Here is a 23667-nt window from a genome sequence, read left to right as displayed (position 1 = left end):
CTATATGCACACGCAAAAGCAACAACAAAGAACCGCGTGTTAACGTCAAATAAACATGCAAGCATATCGAGTTTTATTATTATTATTATTATTTTTTTTTTTTTTTTTATGTTGGCGAGACGCGGCCACGGCGAGGCGGCGGCTGCGGCTTGGCGAGGCGGCGGCCGCGGCTTGGCGCCGCCTCGCCAAGATAGCGCTGCGGGAAGCTTGATGTTCATACCTTCACTGTGTTAGTCATTGTTTGTACTGCCGTTTTTTCCACTTTTCGTTGCGTTCGCCTGTCTGCTAAGCTCAAAACAGCCGCGCCTGGCTTGACGGGGAAACCAGAACAGCTGAGCATCTTTATGACAGTGCACTTTTACTTTCGCCCTCTGGGGGGAGCCTCGCTGGAAAATCAACCGCGGTTGCATAGTATACCTTTAAATTCAATTACATTTTATTTATATGGCGCCAATTCACAACACATGCCATCTCCAGGCACTTTACAAAGTCAAATTCAATCATATCACACAAAGTTTCCCATCTAAGGAAACACAGTAGATTGCATCAAGTGTTGACTAGCAGCATTCTCTCCTCCTGAAAGAGTGTAGGACCACAGTGGACAGACGTCTGTATTTTCCATGGTTTTGCAGCAATCCCTCATACTGAGCATGCATGAAGCGACAGTGGAGAGGAAAACTCCCCTTTAAGAGGGAGGAAAACCTCCAGCAGAACCAGACTCAGTGTGAACGGTCATCTGCCTCGACCAACTGGGGGTTAGAGAAGACAGAGCAGAGACACAACAAGAGAGACAAAAAAAGCACAGAAGCACACATTGATCCAGGAATCCTTTCTGTGTTAGAGAGGGTAAGGGCGGAAGACCTGCCTCCCTAGATGATGTCACAGCTAACAGAATGCCAGACCAGACGTACCTACTATGAAGAGAAAAAATACAGAGAGAACATAAAGTTAAAACTTAAAATAACAACAAATAATGCAAAAATTGGAGAACAGTAGAACTCAGCAGAGTGAGAAAAATAAGCCCTGATGTCCTCCAGTAGCCTGACCCTATAGCAGCATAACTATAGAGGTAGCTCAGGGTAACATGAGCCACTCTAACTATAAGCTTTGTCACAAAGGAAAGTTTTAAGATTAGTCTTAAAAGTAGACAGGGTGTCTGCCTCACGGACCAAAACTGGGAGTTGGTTCCACAGGAGAGGAGCCTGATAGCTAAAGGATCTGCCTCCCATTCTACTTTTAGAGACTCTAGGAACCACCAGCAGACCTGCAGTCTGAGAGTGAAGTGCTCTGTTAGGAACATACGGGGTAATCAGAGCTCTGATATATGATGGAGCTTGATTATTAAGGGCTTTATACATTAGAAGAAGAATTTTAAATTCTATTCTTGATTTAACAGGAAGCCAATGAAGGGAAGCTAAAATTGGAGAAATGTGATCCCTCTTGTTGATTTTCATCAGAACTCTTGCTGCAGCATTTTGGATCAGCTGAAGACTTTGAACTACATTTTGTGGACTTCCTAATAGTAAGGAATTACAATAGTCCAGCTTTGAAGTAACAAATGCATGGACTAGTTTTTCAGCATCACCCCTGGACAGAATATCTCTAATTTTGGCGATATCCCGGAGGTGAAAAAAGGAAACCTTGGAAACCTGTTTAATATTGGATTTAAATGACACGTCAAAAATAACACCGAGTGTTATTACTTCATTATCCATAGGTCAATTTAATGCCACCCAGATTAAGTGATTGATTAAAAAGTTTATTTTTTAAGGACTCTGGTCCAAAGATGACAACATCTGTTTTGTCAGAATTTAAAAGCAGAAAATATAAGGTCATCCACGTTTTGATTTCATCAGGCAATGCCTGTAGTCAAAGTAATTATCTCACTCCATTCATGGTTGTTTTCTGGTCTTAGACAAACTAAGTAAGAATACTTTTATTTTAAAGAACAAAGTGTGTATCTTACAACCAATTAAAGAAGCCAATCGTATTGCCAAAGACTCCATATGTACTTCAATCAACAAAACCCCTTCTTCAGGCCCAGACATTTAGGATGACCCATTTGCTTTTAGGAAAAGCAAAGGTTGCATAACTACAGCTGATTTGTATATTGATGCTTGCTTTGGCTGATTTTTTTCAGTTGCATAATAACAATGACATTCACAACTTACATTTTTTTTCATTATCTCCAAATTAGGGATTAAATGAAAAGAAAGGTATGAGCAATTTGAGTTTATTTCCACATCCCATTCATTTTATGACAGCTTATATTTGGCTCCAGATGCCAAACTTTTGATATCTAAATTCGTAAACTGTTGCATGTCTTCTGTACCCTCAGGTTATCTGCAGGTAGCGTGTGCTAAAGATTTTCATTCAGACATATCAATAGAGTTGTGGGAAGTAGCCACGTCACAAGTTCATTCTTGCTTGATAAACTCTCGCTACAAGGTGACCCATAGACTGCACTCAGAAAATAAATTTAGCAAAATCTTTCCATCAGTGTCCGCTCAGTGTGATAAATGTTCTGCTGAAGGGTACTATAGCTCATCTTCTTTGGTTTTGCCCTCTAGTCTGCAATTTTCAAATTTTCTAATTGCTACTCAAAAGACATTCAACCAGGTCCCAATATTGCAATACATGGATGCCCTACAGATAGCCTGAAATTTACTGTGGATTTACAATCAGCTTTGCTGCTTGGGATGGTGGTTGGTAAAAAGCTTATACTACTATCCTGGAAATCCACCACCCCTTCAAGTTTCAAACATTGGCTCAGGAAAATGGTATCTGCAATACAACTGGATTGCATTTGTTTGGATAAACTGAACAAGCAGCACAAACATGAGACGACATGGGGAAACTTCCTGGCTCAATGCCAAATTACCATATAATGGAGTTGATCTACACAGCATTAGTTTTATATTAATGTTTGCTTGATATAACAATATAACACAAATGTTAGTTGCAATTTGTTGCTTTTGTTTCTTGTCTGGCAGTTTTGGTTTTGTCTCATTCCTATTCATGGTTTTTGTGACATAAAAAAAAGTTAATTTAATAAATATAAGTATAAGAAAGATGTATTTTGAATTTCATTCTTCATGAGACGACTCTCCCTGTGGCTCTATGCTTCTTCGGGAGGAGCGAATGCTGCTTCTCTGGACTTTGAGGCAATCAAATGGGTTCCCTTAGATAGGAACTTTTTTGACCAATCTGTATAATCTGACCCAATCTGTATAATCTGAGTGAATTTAATTTTGGAAAATGCCTTGAGATGACATGTTTCATGAATTGGCACTATATAAATAAAATTGAATTCAATTGAGTGAGACTCATGGATATACAAAAACATTCAGGCTTTTGGGGCTAAAGGTCTAATGACGCCTATGGTTTACTATATATCTTAATAAAAGCGAGTATAAATTAGACATGTCCAGGAGACATGAAACATTGCTTCAAACAAGCTGCATAGTTATATGTCGACCCCTGTTGTATATCACTTATTTTATGTCAGCAGTTTTCAAGTGTTTCAACTGTTTTAAATGATTCTCGTTTGTTTTTTAAATCTTGTTTTTTAGGAAATATTGTGCAGTCGATAGATGTGTAGATGAGAAATATCTTTGTTGGCTGTCTCCTCCACAGATTAGCATGTGTATGCAGTCTGGGCTCAGAGTTTCGTCGTGGTGCGGGGGTGCTGGATATAGTGTTTGAGTCTCCATTCCAGCTCTTCACCTGCGGCTATGATACCTTTGTTCGGCAGTGGGACCTTCGGCTCAGCCCTCAGTAGGCATTTTCTTCTTTCTTCTTCTTTAAGATAATAAACTGTTGGTTTCGGCTTTTTATCTTTGAAATATAAATATTCTCTAAATGTAAAGGAAACCCCTGTTTTTAAACAGTAGTCTGGGAGTAAGGAGTATCATGACAGACTCTCAAGTTACACTTCAGGTAAAAAAATTGAGGGGTTATGTTTAAAGCCAGAATCTGAGATCTGATTGATAAAACTAAGTCAGTGCCTTGAGTGTGGAGTTATATAGTCTTAAATGCGCCCACATTTTTTATATAAGGTATGAAACTACATCAGTTATTTCTTATATTGGTATTTTTGTCTGTTCTTGGCTTCTTCCCTCAAATACAATTCCAGCAGACAGTCCTGCTAAAATTATATTCAGCCTTTTCTACTCTTTAGACAAGCTTATTGCTGTTTGTTTAGGGAATTAAAACAAATAATAGGCAGTCTACATTATGCTCCACTGAGTCCTTTGTCATGGTAAATGTAACAAGGTTTGGTTGAAAAACAGTAATTGTAACCCATCACCATTCTCTTATCCATCTGAACCCTTTGAGAGCAACACACAGCAGTAATTAATGACATGCTTCAAAAATACTCCTCGATTAAGGTCCGACACCATTAGAACTGACACCAGTGGTGTTAGCGCTCCCTGGGCCAGGGCCAGCAGTCCTTCTGGGCAGTTCAGTTTCCAGGTTTGTGGGGGCACTTCACAAAATGCTGATTGGGGACTACTAGTTTGCTAAACTACAGTGGAGAGATTCCTGATCGATTAGATCTTCCAGTAACAATCTATTGCACATCACCAGCAGAACAGGCTGCAACCATGATAACCTCTCATATCACGAAAAATAAATAAAATAGATGCTGATTGTTTTAATAAAAATTTACTGAGAATTTATTAAAGAACGCAACCCAAGTTTCAACCCAGTCTCACTGAAAAACGTGTATTATAGTCACGTGTAATTGGTCCAGAGGGGAAAACATAGTATTGTCACAACTTGGCTCCTCAATCTGTTTTATTTGCCCTATTCATTTACATTGGCTTGCAACCATGTCACATGACAAGTAGGTTTCTCCCAGCAAAAAAAAAAAAAAAACACAGATGCCAGTCCCCATACTTTATTTGGGAAGCTCAAAATTTAAAGAAAACATCTGCAGTTACATACATTTTGATGACTTTTCTAACGAGAAGTATGCATATTATTTTCATTATCTTTATTTAGGTAAGGTAGACAATCTTTCATTTATTAGTTTTGCCTTAGCAATCTGCGGGACTTTCAGTCTGGCAGAACTGTAATTTAGGTGACACTTCCCTATTTGGTAAAACAGTAGACCAGATAACACTAACAGAATTAGTCTTAATATCTTTTATGGAAGTTATCTACCTTTAATCTAGTCATACATATATCATATTATGTTGTATATTAATACATTATTATAATTGTGTATCTTTAATATGCCACTGTGGCTTTAATTTACAAATACAAATAAATACAGATACAAATAAATGTTACTACTAAGAGACAACTATCATTTTATACAAAAAAAGAAAAAATAGATCTGGCGCATACCAAATGTGTCTTTAATGTATTAAAACTAAGGATCTGGTTATTCAGCAGCAGCCCTGTACAATTTTTGTCTTTCTGGTCATTTTGCATAATATTTTCTTTAGTGATTAACCACAGCAGCAGGGTTGATTGTTACAGGCTCCTACTTTTTTCTGCTCTAATTGTCAGTTTTAGTTTGGCTCCACTGTAACCTGTGTAATCAGCCACATTCGCCTCCAATGACTTTACAGCTAAACCGAGGAGTAATGGAGGGAGGTGCATTGGTTTGTTCCATTACTTGACTGTTTATTAGCGGACTCAGCCATAAATGGACTGAACTTATATAGCACTTTTCCCAAAGCGCTGTACACTATTGCCACATTCACCCAATCACTCTAATGCACACACATTCATACACCAAGACACAGCTCGGTAGGCAACTTGGGGTTAAGTGCACAGGGGCCCATCGACATGTGGCAAGGGGAAGCTAGAATCAAACCCACAACCTCTCTAATCTTTTGGATTTTCTCAGTAAAGAAGTTAACACATTCATTGTAGGCCCTGGTGGAGTGGAGTTCAGATGCCATGCACAGAGGGGGATTTGTTAACCTGTCGACTGTGGCAAATCATCTTTTCGACACTCCCTTTTTTCACTTCTAACTGCTGGAGCAGCTCTCCGCTGTGATTTTTTTATACCCAGAAACAAAGTTCTCAGAACCAATTAGAGATCAGCATGAAGACACGTGGAACCCAGAAGTTTCAAAACATACATACACATTCATCTGGTCGTAGTCCTTCAGCCTTAAAACAGTAAAATTAGGCCAACACAAAAAGCATCACTAAACCAAAAATGGAATTGGATTACTGAAAAATCTAAATTTAGACACATTTTATGAGAGAACAAATGTTACAAACTGTTACTTTTTGTCATAATTTATGTTTAAAAATGTACTTTCCTACTGCAATCTTTAGGGGGGGCCACCCTAGCACCCCCTATTAACAAGCCACTGCCGGGGGTATGAATAATTGTGATCATAATTGTAAGGTGATATATAGAATTATTCAACTGGAGTATTAAGTACAACATTGCTTTTACAAAAGACAAACATGCATTTTTATGATTATTATTCATGTCCCCTCAGCTGTTCTTGTGTTTAAAGTTTATTTTCTCAAAGAGGTCTTTTATTCAGAATTTAACCTTCAGAAAACCAAATCTTCCTATATGACCCTGATAGGCTTTTTCTGAGACTGGTAAGGTTGTCTGTATGAATTATTGATACTTAAAAAGGGGGCCCCCTCTGTCAACCTTGTTCCCAGTCCCCAGAGTGATCTGGCATTCACATCTGATTTGTCTTACTTGACTGATCCCCAAAAAATGTAGCCTGAAAATGTCAAGCACCTGCTGTCCTGAATCAATGCTATTCTCATCAATGCAGTGATGATGCTGCTGAGATATCCTGCATTACATTCAATTACATTAACACAGATACCACAGAGAGCCGACTGTATGACGCCCTTATGTGGAAATGAGGGGGGGGGGGGGACACCATGAATGTATAACTGCGAAATTATTATATATTATGTAGATTTGTACCAGGGAACATTTTAAATTTTAAAACAGGGGAACAATAGACAGGTGAAAGTTTGAAGACTTGAGATGTAAGGAGGGAGCTCAGTGTGACACCCTGCCTTCTTTTAATAAACATTTAAAACATAATTCTAGGCTTAAAACTCAGTTGATTGAAATAAATAAAACACAAGATAAAAAGCAATGTGCACTCTATAACTGTCCTAACAATCTCTATATGGACATATGTAATTGTAGATTGCGAAAGTGAAGCTACCTATGAATACCAATGCACATAAATGATCCAGAAAATCTGGCTTTTTAATTATGAAACATGGAAACAATATGAAGAAAGATGACCATTTTGATTTTACAACTAATGCATTTATAACAAATACACAAATACATTTTGATATATGTGAACATGGAAGCAAAACATTATTTAATATCATGAAGTCATGATTATGTATGTGCTACATCCCAGCAGTCCCAGGATTTTGTTGGAAAAAGGGATTCTTTCATCTACACTCCACAAACTGTGCTGCCATATTCTTTTTACAGAGTAGAGGCTTTCTCCAGATTACTCTTCCAAAGAAAATGTACTTTTTCAGACGTTTTATTATTTTTGTACCCTGATGTCACAAAACTGTCTAACATCAGACTGGCTTAGCTGGAGATCACCTTGCCCATACTACATTACCAGAAGCATAGGAAGTAAATGCTGAGATATTACTCATTTGAAGCCAAGTACTGACAGATACAAAAAGATTGTAAAGATAAAAATGTGCAAAGAAAATATTTAGTATTGGGATAGGGTGGAACAATAATAAAATAAAGGTCTTCAAAAAAACGCAGTATAGGTGTATGTGAATAGCAAACACTTCTCAGATTGCATTGCAGAACCTACCGTGGCAGAACTGGATAAAAATCATACTAAGGGGCGCGACCCATATACGGTGGCCTTTAGTCCTCGACACGGTTGACCCGGGTTCGACTCCGATCCGCGGTCCTTTGCCGCATGTCTCTCCCCCCCTTCCACCCCCTTCCTGTCAGCCTACTGTCATAGAAAACGAGCCACTAGAGCTGTGAAAAATCCCTAAAAAAAATAAATAAATAAAAAAAAAATCATACTAAGAATCACACCCATGATTCTCACATGATCTCACTTTAGAAGAATGGTGAGTTAGCAGGGCTAAAAACGCAATTACAAAGCATTGAAATTTAGATTTTAAAAAGCAGCTCACATCACTGCATAATAGTTACTAATAGTGATGGTAGCATAACAGCAAGCCTACAATGGAGTTAAGCATGTAGCTGTTCACATGAAATTTTATTTATAAAAATGATCACATCCAGTTTCAATTATAATAAATCAAATTCAGTTCAAATTGTTTCAAGTCAGATCAGTTCATATCCAAATATACATACAATCCAGTTCAATGCAGTCATAATAAAATACAGTCATTTCATTTTTCATAAAATACTAGTTCGTACAGAATGTCTGAAGTTCCATTGATTCCATGAAATGTTGACTTTGTCACAGTTCCCCATCCTCAGCAAGCATGGGGCACCAGTACAGAGGAATGTTGTCCTTTTAACAGCAAGAAATCTCCTGTAGAGCCTAATTATGAAAACCCATTACATTAGAGCTGCTGATATAGCAGGAAAACCAAACAGATACACACAGTAGGTCTGCCACAGGGGATTTAACAGTCTCAGTGGTTTCTTGGTAGGCTTTCAATGAGATTTCAAACTGTCTTTATAAGATTTTTCACGATACCTCCTGAAGGTCAAACACTGCTGCTCGACAGCCTGCTCTGCTGAGTTATGAAGTCTGCTCCTTCAAATAATTGGCCTGCATTGCTCTTTCTTTTGCCTATTTTAATATCTTTTTCATTCTTTTTTTTCCACATTTTCTCATTTAAAAAAAATATCAGTTCTTTAAGGAGTTCTGTAAGTAAAGGGGAGCCAGTGAATTTTATTGAGGATTGGAGTGATGTGATTTTTGCTCCACAGTTCTGGATGTATTACAGCTTCTGAAAGTTACTTGCAGGAATCCATATAAACAAGGAATGAATCTAGCCTGGATGAGACAAAGGCATGAACTAGTTTTTTAACTTTTGTGAGGTTGAGAAAAGATCAGAGTTTGGAGATATTCTTAATGTGGAAGTAAATGATTTTAAACAGAGGATTGATGTGATTATCCAATGAGAGGTGAGAGCGCAGTCTCACATCAAGGTTTGTTACTGTGATTAAGAGGGATAACTTGTCCAGAAAGAAAAAGGAAGTGATGGTTATGGAAGATGATCTGACCTAATTAAGAGTGTCAATAGAGCTCACAAGACCATGTGACAAATACGCAATGGTTTCTGGTAACTGGGGTGGAAGAGTTGAATGTGTATGGATGCTGCCCAAAACAACCACTACGTCTTGCTGTTGTCACTTCTAAAATAATATAATACGTATTGAACAAAAAGAGAAAATATCCAGGCCACACAGAGAAAAATGTAATGAAAACACCAAGGTGCAATACTTTGAAAAACTAAAAGGGGTTAAAGGATTAGATCCCTATAAATATATTGGGTGGAAGATAGATGTCAGCCTGCTTCCAAACTTTCACCATGAACAACTACATACAACTAGATCATTAAACTCACATAAATACACTGGTGAAGTCTTTAGCAAGTTCAGATCTGTGCAGCAAGCACAAGTCCAGTTCACCAATAGATGGATCCAAGATATGGACATTTTCAAAGTGAAAAAGAAAACCTTTTGGACAGAATTTCTAGGCGCAGCCAAGGTGTTGAGGGGATCCGTTTTGGTGGCCTTAGGATTGCGTCTCTGCTATTTGCGGATGACGTGGTCCTATTGGCTTCATCAGGGCATGATCTACAGCTCTCACTGGAGCGGTTCGCAGCCGAGTGCGAAGCGGCCGGGATGAAAATCAGTGCCTCCAAATCCGAGACCATGGTCTTGAACCGGAAAAGGGTAGAGTGCCTTCTCCGGGTTGGGGAGGATGTGCTGCCCCTAGTGGAGGAGTTCAAGTATCTTGGGGTCTTGTTCACGAATGAGGGGAGGATGGAGCGGGAGATTGACAGGCGGATTGGTGCAGCGTCTGCTGTGAAGCGGGCGCTGTACCGATCCGTTGTGGTGAAGAGAGAGCTGAGCCAAAAGGCGAAGCTCTCGATTTACCGGTCGATCTACGTTCCTACCCTCATCTATGGTCACGAGCTTTGGGTCGTGATCGAAAGAACGAGATCCCGGATACAAGCGGCTGAAATGAGTTTTCTCCGTAGTGTGTCTGGGCTCTCCCTTAGAGATAGGGTGAGGAGCTCAGTCATCCGGGGAGGACTCAGAGTAGAGCCGCTGCTCCTCCACGTCGAGAGGAGCCAGTTGAGGTGGCCTCACCAGGGAGGCGTCAGGATGCCTCCTGGTGAGGAGGCATCCTCACCAGGAGGCATCCTCACCTCCCTGGTGAGGATGCCTCCAGGAGGCATCCTCACCTCCCTGGTGAGGTGTTCCGGGCACGTCCCACCGGGAGGAGGCCCAGGGGAAGACCCAGGACACGCTGGAGGGACTATGTCTCCCGGCTGGCCTGGGAACGCCTTGGGATTCCTCCTGAGGAGCTGGCCCAAGTGGCTGGGGAGAGGGACGTCTGGGCCTCCCTACTGAAGCTGCTACCCCTGCGACCCAACCCCGGATAAGCGGAAGAAGACGGACGGACGGACGGACGGATGACGAAAAAGAAAACTGTTGTTCGTGCATAAGTGTAATGTTTAGTTCCTCGTACACACGCACACACACACGTATACACTCACACACATGCACACTCACACATACACATACACATACATACCAATTAAACAGTTTTGCTCCCGTAAAGCCAAAATCATGAAATAAATGTCAGTATGAAAACTTTTCTATTGGAGAAACAGCCCAAATATGCGACTGCATGTTCATACATCAAGCTAAAAAACCGCAACTCACGAAATTTACCAGCGACTTTAGAAAAAAAAGCAAGCCTAGACACGGAGTTGACAGCTCTACTTTTGTCACGCAGCTGCAGTGCAGTGTATTAACTACATGTAATCCCTAGGTAAAACAAGATCCGTGCCAATATGGGATTGGACATTGTTCTGCAGGCAGCCCAGCAAAGTTGGAAAAAAAATCAGCTCCCAAGCCTAGGACAAATAAGCATCTGGGTAATTCAAAATCCAGACTGTCACCGGCCTTAAACTGGGCGCGTGGTCACCCTACTGTAATCCGTTATTGTTGTGTTCTTTCCTTCGTTATTGCAGTTTCCAGTTTTTGTGTACCTCTGCAAGATTTTTGCAATGTATGCTTTGTTTAATAAAAAAGAGTAATGGAAATAAAAATCAAACAAAATAATGGGTGGATGACATCACGTCCGTGTTTCTACGTCACATCCGGTAATGACCCGCGGTAGGAACGCCCCACAGTAGGAACGCCCACAGTAGGAACGCCCCACAGTAGAAACGCCCCACAGTAGAAACGCCCCACAGTAGGAACGCCCCACAGTAAGAACGCCCACACAGTAGGAACGCCCACAGTAGGAACGCCCCACAGTAGGAACGCCCACACATTAGGAATGCCCACAGTAGGAACGCCCACACAGTAGGAATGCCCACAGTAGGAACGCCCACAGTAGGAACGCCCACACAGTAGGAACGCCCACACAGTAGGAACGCCCCACAGTAGGAACGCCCACACAGTAGGAACGCCAACAGTAGGAACGCCCACACAGTAGGAACACCCCACAGTAGGAACGCCCCACAGTAGGAACGCCCACACAGTAGGAACGCCCCACAGTAAGAACGCCCACACAGTAGGAACGCCCACACATTCAGTGTTTCCCGCAGCACTATCTTGGCGGGGCAGCCGCCTCGCCAAACTCACGCTACCACCTCGCCAACATTCCAAAAAAATAAATACGGTGACCCTCCGCCAGTCATCCGCGCAAAACTTGTTCCGGCCGACAACTCACCACCTCGCCTAAGCAAACTCCTGTGGGAAACACTGACATTAGTAACGCCCACAGTAGGAACGCACACAGTAGGAACGCCCACACAGCGCTCCAGTTATTCCTTACTGTGATGAACTGACTGCACAGATGAAGTTTGGATTTATTACAAAACAACTTTTTGTAATAAATAATGTAAGATCGATAGATTTGTAAACTCCTCATCCCCTCACTGCTCCTTACTCCACCCTTGTGGCGGACAGTTTTTATTGCTGCACACAACCCTGCCCCCTCAACGAGACTCGAGAAAGCAGAGCTGGATGCAGCTGCTCGACCATGGAAACCCATTCCGTGAAGCTCTCTGCACACTGTTCTTGAGCCAATCTGAAGGCCACATGGAATTTGGAGGTGTGTAACGATTGACTCTGCAGAAAGTTGGCGACCTCTTCCCACAATGCACTTCAGCATCCACTGACCCCGCTCCATCAGTTTACCACTTTATGGTTGAGTTGCTGTCGTTCCCAAACCATTCCGTTTTCTCATGATACAACTGACAGTTGATTATGGAATATTTAGAAGGGAGGAAATTTCACAACTGGATTTGTTGCACAGGTGGCATCCTATTACAGCTCCACGTTGGCATTCACTGTGCTCCTGAGAGCGACACATTCTTTCACAAATGTTTGTAAAAACAGTCTGCATGTCTAGGTGCTTGGTTTTATACACCTGTGGCCTTGGAAGTGATTGGAACACCTGATTCCAATAATTTGGATGGGTGAGCAAATACTTTTGGCAATATAGTGTACGTGACAGTAGGCGATGGTTGTTATCTTCCAGCAGCAGTAGTGCAAAGTATGTTGATATGAACCCAATTGGCATTAGCAGCCATGTAGACAGAAAAAAATGGTCAGGTGATGACCAAAACAGTTTTATAAGGCTTAAAGGAACAGGAGCAAAGGAGCAGCAAACACTCTCTCTTCCAAAGCTAGTCCATGACCTTCTTGCAGGTCATGGACTAGCTTTAGAGGTTTTTGGAAGTTGGAATGAGATGAAGAAGAGTGATCCTAAGGCTGTTCGGGGAACTGGACGAATTCACCTGGAGTCATTTATGAAAAATGGCTCCAGTAGTCCGTGAGCCAGAATCTGTAGGATGTCTCCTTAAGAACTTTCATATGAACTGTCAGGGGGCAACTTTCTTCCACCGGGATAAGTTGCTACACATAGCAGTGATCTCAAAACACCAATTTTCCCACGTTTTCACTTGCACATTAATAAGTTATAGCCGATAAAAAATCTAAACTGTGGCGCTCCGGTCCAAGAGGTCACGTGATTTAATTTTTGCTGCTCAGCCAATCAAAACGCTGTATTGTCAGCTGTGCGGGTTCACTAGTTCATCATGGCTGCGCCCATAAGATGTTTGAATGCATCTGTTTCCAGACAAAGAAAGCCCAATAAAAGCATTTTCTGGCGCCAGTTGAGAGAGATCTTGATGGCAAGAAAAAATAAATAGCCCAGACCATCCATCCATTCATTTTCCGACACGCTTATCCCTGCTGGGTTTGCGAGGCTGTCTATCTCCAGCTGTCAATGGGCGAGAGGCGGGGTACAACCTGGACAGGTCGGCAGTCCATCAGAGGCAGAAATAGCCCAGACTTTTGCCCAATTTGCTGTGATATCACCAAGACCTACTGAGCTAGGATAGCACAGGCGACAGGTGACGTTGTGCCAAACGACTTTTCCCCGCCAGAAATTGTATTCCCTGCGTCGAGAGCTGGAAGAATGAATCCAGTCAACTACGCCTCATTTCCAACCTATTAGGCATGGAAATGAAGCTGTTTTACTTTGCTTAATGAAATATAGCAGTGTTGTCATTACATTATCGTTCAGTTAGTGGGTTAAAACTGAAAATGTAACACTTGTTAGTGTTATCACGAGGGATTGCTATGTCGGTTAAAACTCGATTGATCACTCAATATAGCACGTTCTGGGAAAGTAAACGGCTCTGTGGTCATTTCCACATGTGTCACGAAAATATTAGCTTTATGTTATTAGATTGTCGCATGTCTGTCTGCTGAAACCAAAATCCACCTTCCTGAGTCCATCACAGCTGTCTACTGGTTTGTCTTTTTTCTTTTTCTTTTTCTTTTTTTGACCCACATGAATAGATCATATAAAGCGGATTTCACGTGTAATCAAATGAACACTGAATAAAGGTACAGCCAAAATTATCAGATGTAATAACATTTTAATTCAACCAAGAACCATATAGAGATATTAACCATATTAAGAAAACGAGATATGTCACTTTTAAAAATAGAACAATGTATTAGGAGTTTAAAAAAATCAATTTAATTTTATTAGAATGTGATCTTTAAAAATATTTAGACTTCACAAAGCTGAAGGTTAAAAGTTTTATTGATTTCAAACACTCTCCCGATGCAGCGGATACACATTCTGGCGGGGATAAGTCGTTTGGCATGACACCTGTGCTATCCTAGCGCAGCAGATCTTGGTGATATCACAGTAAATTGGGCAAAAGTCTGGACTATTTTCGCCCTGCGATGGACTGGCGACCTGTCCAGGTTATACCCCGCCTCTCGCATTGACAGCTGGAAATAGACAATGGCACCCCTCACGAACCCAGCAGGGATAAGCGTGTTAGAAAATGAATGATGGATGGACTGGGCTATTTCTTTTTCCTTGCCATCAAGATCTCTATCAACTGGCACCAGAAAATGCTTTTATTGGGCTTTATTCGTCTGGAAACAGATGCATAGAAACATCATACGGGCGCAGCCATGATGAACTGGTGAACCCGCACAGCTTACAATACAGCAATCTGATTGGTTGAGCACCAAAAATTGAATCACGTGACCTCTTGGACCGGAGCGCCACAGTTTAGATTTTTTATCGGCTATAACTTATTAATGTGCAAGTGAAAACGTGGGAACATTGGTGTTTTGAGATCACTGCTAGGTGTAGCAACTTTTCCCGGTGGAAGAAAGTTTCCCCCTGACAGTTCATACGAAAAGTCGTCGTACAGATTCTGGCCCGCGGCCTACAGGTGAGGACTACACATCTTCTTTAACATTTTGACACCAACCTTTTTTATACAAAGGCTTATTCCACCTCCTTTTTTTACCTGAGCGCACCGCTATGGCAATCCACTTAACACAGTTGAAAGTCCAGCATCAGAAGTGCACTGGCCGGTATGTGTTCAACAACTCAGCTTTTCAGTGAAGCAGAAGGCGGCAGATCCACAGAAGTCATAGTTTCTTGAGCTGAAAAGGAGCAGTGCATCTGTTAACAAGGACACATACACTCACTGGCCACTTTATTAGGTACCCCATGCTAGCAACGGGTTGGACCCCCTTTTGCCTTCAGAACTGCCTCAATTCTTTGTGGCATAGATTCAACAAGGTGCTGGAAGCATTCCTCAGGGAGTTTGGTCCATATTGACATGATGGCATCACACAGTTGCCGCAGATTTGTCGGCTGCACATCCATGATGCGAATCTCCCGTTCCACCACATCCCAAAGATGCTCTATTGGATTGAGATCTGGTGACTGTGGAGGCCATTTGAGTACAGCAAACTCATTGTCATGTTCAAGAAACCAGTCTGAGATGATTCCAGCTTTATGACATGGCGCATTATCCTGCTGAAAGTAGCCATCATGGGTTGGGTACATTGTGGTCATAAAGGGATGGACATGGTCAGCAACAATACTCAGGTAGGCTGTGGCGTTGCAACGATGCTCAATTGGTACCAAGGGGCCCAAAGAGTGCCAAGAAAATATTCCCCACACCATGACACCACCACCACCAGCCTGAACCGTTGATACAAGGCAGGATGGATCCATGCTTTCATGTTGTAGACGCCAAATTCTGACCCTACCATCCGACTGTCGCAGCAGAAATCGAGACTCATCAGACCAGGCAACGTTTTTCCAATCTTCTATTGTCCAATTTCGATGAGTTTGCAAATTGTAGCCTCAGTTTCCTGTTCTTAGCTGAAAGGAGTGGCACCCGATGTGGTCTTCTGCTGCTGTAGCCCATCTGCCTCAAAGTTCGACGTACTGTGCGTTCAGAGATGCTCTTCTGCCCACCTTGGTTGTAACGGGTGGTTATTTGAGTCACTGTTGCCCTTCTATCAGCTCGAACCAGTCTGGCCATTCTCCTCTGACCTCTGGCATCAACAAGGCATTTCCGCCCACAGAACTGCCGCTCACTGGATGTTTTTTTCTTTTTCGGACCATTCTCTGTAAACCCTAGAGATGGTTGTGCATGAAAATCCCAGTAGATTAGCAGTTTCTGAAATACTCAGACCAGCCCTTCTGGCACCAACAATCATGCCACGTTCAAAGTCACTCAAATCACCTTTCTTCCCCATACTGATGCTCGGTTTGAACTGCAGGAGATTCTCTTGACCATGTCTACATGCCTAAATGCACTGAGTTGCCGCCATGTGATTGGCTGCTTAGAAATTAAGTGTTAACGAGCAGTTGGACAGGTGTACCTAATAAAGTGGCCGGTGAGTGTAGATAGACTGTACTGGAGTGCGCTGCCCCCACTGTCGAAGCTTGACGAGTGTGTCTGTGTGTGTCTCTCCAGTAAATCCCATAGGGAACTGTTACGCTTCCAACCAGGATCTCAGAAAAACTCTCTGGATTGATGGAAACCAGAGGAAATGGTCTCAAAAATGCCTGGTGTTCAGAAGTTGCTCTCTGGGGAAAATAACTATAGTATAGAAGGAAGGTACAGTGCAAATACAGAAAAATCACTAAATACGAGGGACTATAGTACCAAAGCAACCATTCGTGGTGCCATCTGGAGTGTGAAAGTGTTTAAATGTTGGAATCATGATCAAGCGACACCTTAGCTCAACAGGCCTATACGTTTACTTCATGAGGTACTGTGCATATGAGCTTAGGGTTATTAATTATATACTTCACATCTCAATTATCCTTACAAGTTTGAAAACTTCTTCAAGTTTGTTGTTGAGGTGACACAGGGCATAGATGTAGAGCAAGAGGTTGCATACAGAGGCTACTGGTCCTCGATTCAGCCGTTAAGGGTCAGATTTCCTACCTCGGGACCTGCATGTCTTCTCCCCCATCTCTGTCCTCCCATTCCTGTCTGATTACTGTGAATGACAGCTTCTAGTGCCAGGAAAAAAAATCTTAAAATTACAGATATTTTATTGTTTTCAATTTGACTAGGTGGTAGTTTTTCATACATCTATTCATTTTCTATCCCTGTTGGAGTCGCAAGGGTTGTTCGTGCCTATCTCCAGCTGTCAATGGGCGAGAGGCGGGGTACAACCTGGACAGGTCTGGTAGTTTTTCAACAAACAAAAATAAAATAAAAATTATGAAGTATAAAACTAAGCCTAGCTAAATGTAAATAAGTTAGTAAATATTGGCATTATTTGTCATTAGTATGTTTTGACTTTATCCCAGCAGCATGTATTTCACACCAGGCAAGTTGTTTTAAAGTTAAAAATCTTGGTGTTGTTTTCGACCAAGACATGTCATTTAAATCCCATATTAAACAGGTTTCCAGAGTTTCCTTTTTTCACCTCCGGAATATCGCCAAAATTAGAAACATTCTGTCCAGGAGTGATGCTGAAAAACTAGTCCATGCATTTGTTACTTCAAGGCTGGACTATTGTAATTCTTTACTATCAGGAAGTCCACAAAATGCAGTTCGAAGTCTTCAGCTGATTCAAAATGCTGCGGCAAGAGTTCTGATGAAAATCAACAAGAGGGATCATATTTCTCCAATTTTAGCTTCCCTTCATTGGCTTCCTGTTAAATCAAGAATAGAATTTAAAATTCTCCTTCTAACGTATAAAGCCCTTAATAATCAAGCTCCATCATATATCAGAGCTCTGATTACCCCGTATGTTCCTAACAGAGCACTTCGCTCTCAGACTGCAGGTCTGCTGGTGGTTCCTAGAGTCTCTAAAAGTAGAATGGGAGGCAGATCCTTTAGCTATCAGGCTCCTCTCCTGTGGAACCAACTCCCAGTTTTGGTCCGTGAGTCAGACACCCTATCTATTTTTAAGACTAATGTTAAAACTTTCCTTTTTGACAAATCTTATAGTTAGAGTGGCTCATACCCTGAGCTATCTCTATAGTTGTGCTGTGATAGGCCTAGGCTGCTGGAGGACATCAGGGTCTAATTTTCTCACTCTACTGATTTCTACTGTTCTTCAGTCTACTGTTCTCCAGTTTTGCATTGTATTACATTGAAATGACTGTCGTCATTTCAGCTTTTAACTTTTGCTCTCTCTCTTTTTCTTCATAGTAGGTACACCTGGTCTGGCGTTCTGTTAACTGTGACATCATCCAGAGAAGACGGCTCACCCGCTGCTTCCATCTAATGTAGAACAGATTACTAGATCAATGTGTGCTTCTGTGCCTTTTTGTTTCTCTTGTTGTGTCTCTGCTCTGTCTTCTGTAACCCCCAGTCGGTCGAGGCAGATGACCGTTCATACTGAGCCCGGTTCTGCCGGAGGTTTTTCCTTCCCGTTAATGGGTGGTTTTTCTTCCCACTGTCGCTTTATGCTTGCTCAGTATGAGGGATTGCAGCAAAGCCATGTACAATGCAGATGACTCTTCCTGTGGCTCTACGCTTCCCCAGGAGTGAATGCTGCTTGTCGGGACTTTGATGCAATCAACTGGTTTCCTTATATAGGACATTTTTGACCAATCTGTATAATCTGACCCAATCTGTATAATATGATTGAACTTGACTTTGTAAAGTGCCTTGAGATGACATGTTTCATGATTTGGCGCTATATAAATAAAATTGAATTGAATTGAATTGAATTGAATTTTAGGCATCCATTTTTGGGAAGAACCACTAGTTCTTGTTCTTGAATAGTTTTGTATTACTCTAGCCTTATGTTTGGTTTTTATCTGTATTGTGTAGAATGAATGGCGCTCCAGTGGAGGACTGTATAATACTTAGCAAACAGAATATTTAAGTAGTCTGACACATTTTCATAAAAGTTATGCACATATACAAAAACATACATTCACTTTTTGGCTTTGTATTCTTTGTGTCCATTACCCTGAAGATCCAATCGGTGACCTCCCCCATAGAGGTTAAGTACAATTAGAGAGTGCATTGTGCATAAGATCCATGTGCTGCCCCATTGTCTGCTCCTGATGTCTCCCCATCACTTATTGATGAGGCTGCTCTAATGGCGGATTGATGTCTACTGGGGGAAAATACCCATCCCTAGAATACATCCCCTCTCTGAACCTCAGCCCGTGACCTGCTCTTCTCTGCAAACACACCTTCTTATTTTCATCACTTGGGAGGACTTTGAATGGATTTCTTTTATTAGCCATCTATTAGTCCTAAAATGTATTTGACATGTATTAAACACGTAAGTATATTTTATATGCACTCACATATTCACCCTCTTTTTATCTAACATATTTTCTCCTGTAAACAAACCCTGTCTGTGCTTTATTACATTTATTAAATACAACTCAGTGCTTTTTAGTGCCTTTCTTTTCCTTTATTTCCCAGTGGAGACAAGAGATCTTATAAAAACTGCGATGTCTCAAAGTTTCTGTAAATGGGTCAGTGATGGTTTGGTGCTTTGTGTGCTGTTACCTTACAGCAACTACTTAATGTTCTTCTGTACTAAAAAAAAGGCAGGAGGCAGCCTTCTACATCCTTCTCTTGTAGGCCTTCAGGACTCTGGGCATTCTGTCCAGACCCTCCATAACAAAAGAGTTTGGGGGGAAAAAAAACACTGCAGAGTGCATTTCTAAATTTTAACCTAAAGCGCATCACTGTCTGAATGGAAAATCATACAGACAGAATAGAAAGGAGACACGTTCATTATTAGATTTTATTAATAATCTTTAAGGCAATTTCTTTAATCATACTTTGGCCTTTAGATCTATTTTTGGTAAAAGAAAAATTGTTTGAAATGCTTAATGTATTCATTCTAACAGCTCGGTATGTGTGTGAAGGTACAGTACATAGTAAAACATCTCCCATTTTTTTCCAACAGGAAGTGTGTGATGGAGTGGGAGGAGCCACATGACAGTGCTCTCTACTGCATCCAGACAGATGGAAATCACATGATAGCCAGTGGCTCGTCCTATTATGGTGTTGTCCGTATTTGGGACAAACGGCAAACCAAATGCTTGCAGGTACACGGTACAATCCTGATATACCGGTCAGAAAATCTGTGATGTACGAATTAGATGAAATGCTTAATCCTTCAAAGGCATGTTTAGAATTTAACACAACTTTTTCTTTTTTCTTTTTTTTTTGCAGTTTTTCCAGCTCAGCTCTGACTCTGTAAGCAGCCCAGTGTATTGTCTCAGGTTCAACAGCTCTCACCTTTATGCCGCTCTGGCCACTGCCCTGCACTCCTTGGACTTTAGACAGCACCCCTCTAACAACAGATGACACAAACACATAAAACACAACTTTCAACACTCATGAAACAATAAAGAGATCTATTTCCAATATTTTGTCAGTGCTCTTTTTTTCTCTCAGGTACCGTTTTCACCATGAAAGCTTTGAGTTCAAAGTGATATTCTATCATAAAAGTAGAACGGAAAAAAACTTTAAACCATAGCAAACTGAAACTTCCATCTTGTATCTGATGCCTAAGACCTTCAATCACATATTATCACTCTGAGTTTTAGAGTTTGATCCATGTACAGTTTACTTTTTCTTGCTTTTTTGTTTTAAACATGATTGACAATGTTGGGACCCGAGCCACACCACGAAACTGATATCAGTGAGTATAACTGTGAGCGCTCCTAACCAGAACTCTGCCAAAACCGGCTACATTCATTTAAGCTAGCTTATTTTACATTTTATTTTGCCCTACTTATGGTCCTAAGGAAATCTCCAAGAGTTGTCAGAATTTTTGTGTAACTTACTCTAAATATTTTGTTGCAGAAATCATCCATGGAAATAACTGGTCATCCAGTCAAGCATTCCACACTTACACGCATTACAGAAATCATTGTGTTTGGTTTGTAAGTTTTAGCACAGTCCCCTTTAACACTGTAATGGCAGCTTATGTCCTGAGCTCTGAAATTATCTGTACAGTCACACATACAGTACCACTTAATAGTCTCAACAAAATCTACTCATCTATGAGTCTTATTTACATGCTGTGTTTGATCCAAGTTAGTAGTTAGTGTCAGCTATAAAAAAAAAAAGACCTTTTACTAAATGAGCTCACACAGTTGACGCTTTTGACCATAAAAGTATGGATATAATCCTTTGAGCAGGGTTGAGGCAGAGCAGCTCCCATAATGTGGGTGATTGTAACAAGATGGCCTTTTGTGGCTGGATTTACAACAAAGATAAAGAGTTTGGCAGAGTATGGTGGAAACAATCAGTGCCCATATTCACAAAGATTCTCAGAGACTCTCAGAGGTCCTATCTTTGCCTAAAAGTCCTACCTAGAAATTTTAGCTTTAGAGTAAATTCAGATTGCTGACAGCAATTCTGAGTAAGGAAATAAAATAAATTCTACCTCAGAATCAGAAATACTTTAATAATCCCAGAGGTTACAGTTCCAGTACAACCATCCATTACATACATCACAAACATTTCGGGGGAACGATTGACTGAGGCCTTGGTGAGAAGGTGTGGTTGACCCCATCGCTATGGTTGACTGTCATTATCGTTGTTTTTAAACAGATTTATCTTTCCTCATCTCTGCCAACTCGGTCTTCTTCTTCTTTGTTTGTTTTTTATTGGCGGATGGCAATAAGGTGCATTTACCGCCACCTACCAGACTGGAGTGTGGTCTTCAATGATCTCAGAGGGAAATTAATAATACATACCTTAATGGTATGCTAGAATGTGCAAATGAACACATACATACATACTTTAAATCCAATTTAATAACCCAGTGTTTTTTAAAAATCAAATTAATTGATTTCTAACAGAATTTGATTTATTTCCTAAAAGAAATAAATCAAAGAGTGCTGACGTTCCTCTGAATACTTACTACATTCTAAAAAGACATGTTCCACTGTTTCCATCTGATTACAATAATTACAAGTCCCTGTTTCATGTTTCCCTATTCTGAAAAGAGATCTATTAAGTCCGGTATGGCCAATTCTAAGTCGAGATATGACTACCTCTTCTTTCCGCCTTCCATTCATACAACTATTACCCCCCACAGACTTTTGAATTTTATATAAATCTCTACCAGTGTGATGATTAGCCCATTGTTCCTGCTAAACCTTACAGATTTTATTTTGAATAATAGATTTACCCTCACTTTTGCTTATAGGAATACTTAAGTTAATAATATCTGATTTCAGGGCCTGTTTAGCTAATATATCTACTTAATCATTTCCTTCTATACCTACATGAGCAGTAATCCAGACAAATCAACTCAGTCACTACTCAATCACCATAATCAGGTCCACCTGCCTAATTGGCTAATTATCATCAATCCACACCACCTGGGACTCTCAGTCAGTGAGTACCAAAATGTCTCTCTTCTGATGCCTGCTTGTGACTCTCTGAACCTGCTCCACGTCGCCTGTGAATCCAGTGTTCCTGTGCTCGCCTTGCCCCACTAGACCTTCATTCTAGTAGTGGTGTGCAACACCTGCTTTGTTGTGTTCCTGATTGGATCCAATGCTTGGTCTGCTCCTTTGGAGAACTCATCGGCGTCTGCTCTGATTAGTCTGTCTCTGATGAAATCACCAGGTCAACTTGTGTCTGCCAACACCGTCGGGTTACTTTTTGGTTCCTGACAACATTTTCTGGTTATCTGCCTGTTCCTGTCATGAATGACAGCTGCTAGTGCTAGGGGGAAAAAAATCTTAAAATTACAGATATTCTATTGTTTTTAATTTCACTAGATGGTAGTATTTCATCCATCTATCCATTTTCTAACACCCTTATCCCTGTTGGAGTCCCGAGGGGTGCTGGTGCCCATCTCGAGCTCTCAAAGGGCGAGAGGCAGGGTACACCCTGGACAGGTCACCAGTCTATCACAGGGCAACACAGAAACAAACAGGACAAACAACCGGTATCTGTGATTTCTCCTGTATATCTTCCCTTCAGAGTGATTGAGGGACAGTCTGGGCTCTTTAAATGGCTCCTGCAGCACACCTGTGTAACTGTAATGCTGTGGGGTCTGAAGTTTTCATCAGACTTGCACCACACTCCACTGCTGGAGGAAAGGCATGTTGAGGCTTGTTTAAGGTTTGCTGCAGAACATTTCAATAAACTACTGGTCCAGCGAGACCAAAACTGAACTCCATGTTTGGAGGAAGAATGGGTAAATACCAAAAGTAAAGTTTGCAGGTAGAAACCTCATGGTGGGGGCTTTCTTACAGTATTTCTGGCAGACTTCATAAATTCTACAAAGGCATTGAACACCTTGACAAGGGTAGTCTTGGTACTCTGCTAAATAAGGTGCTTTAAGCACGGAAACCTGACTGGAAAACGTCAAAGTGGCTTGTCATTGTTAAGGCGCTTAATGTGTGATGAAGGGGAGGTTTGAGATGGGCCTGTAACACTGCAACAGCAACTTGTCCAGACTGTTTTTTCTTATATATATATATATATATATATATATATATATATATATATATATATATATATATATATATATATACAGTGGTTTGATAATTGCGTCAGATGTTATGATGACAGGCAAAAGTTTCTTAGCGAAATACTTGAGTGAAATATCAAGACAGCAGGAAGAGGAGCTTAGCTATGTGTAATTCTTCTAAGCTTTTGTAGTTCATTTGGGAGAATTGTGTC

General features: G+C 41.0%; 1 protein-coding gene across 2 annotated transcripts in view; it reads left to right on the top strand.

Annotated features, from left to right (window-relative positions):
• The window catches only part of LOC105917306 (F-box/WD repeat-containing protein 4), an 82715-nt gene extending 62333 nt beyond the window's left edge, over positions 1-20382 (top strand). The window contains exons 7-9 of one of the 2 annotated variants that reach the window (XM_012852075.3): positions 3637-3777; positions 19919-20060; positions 20188-20382. In XM_012852075.3, the coding sequence (XP_012707529.2) occupies positions 3637-3777; positions 19919-20060; positions 20188-20322 (418 nt within the window). In that variant the 3' untranslated portion in view covers positions 20323-20382. The remainder of the gene's footprint in view (positions 1-3636; positions 3778-19918; positions 20061-20187) is intronic. The other variant, XM_036130674.1, reaches the window with a different exon arrangement.
• Positions 20383-23667: the final 3285 nt, after the last annotated feature.

This window comes from Fundulus heteroclitus, unplaced genomic scaffold, assembly GCF_011125445.2.
Source record: "Fundulus heteroclitus isolate FHET01 unplaced genomic scaffold, MU-UCD_Fhet_4.1 scaffold_37, whole genome shotgun sequence".
Lineage (NCBI taxonomy): Eukaryota > Metazoa > Chordata > Actinopteri > Cyprinodontiformes > Fundulidae > Fundulus > Fundulus heteroclitus.
The sequence above is the reverse complement of the archived record's forward strand: the minus strand, read 5'-3'. Positions and strand labels throughout refer to the sequence as shown.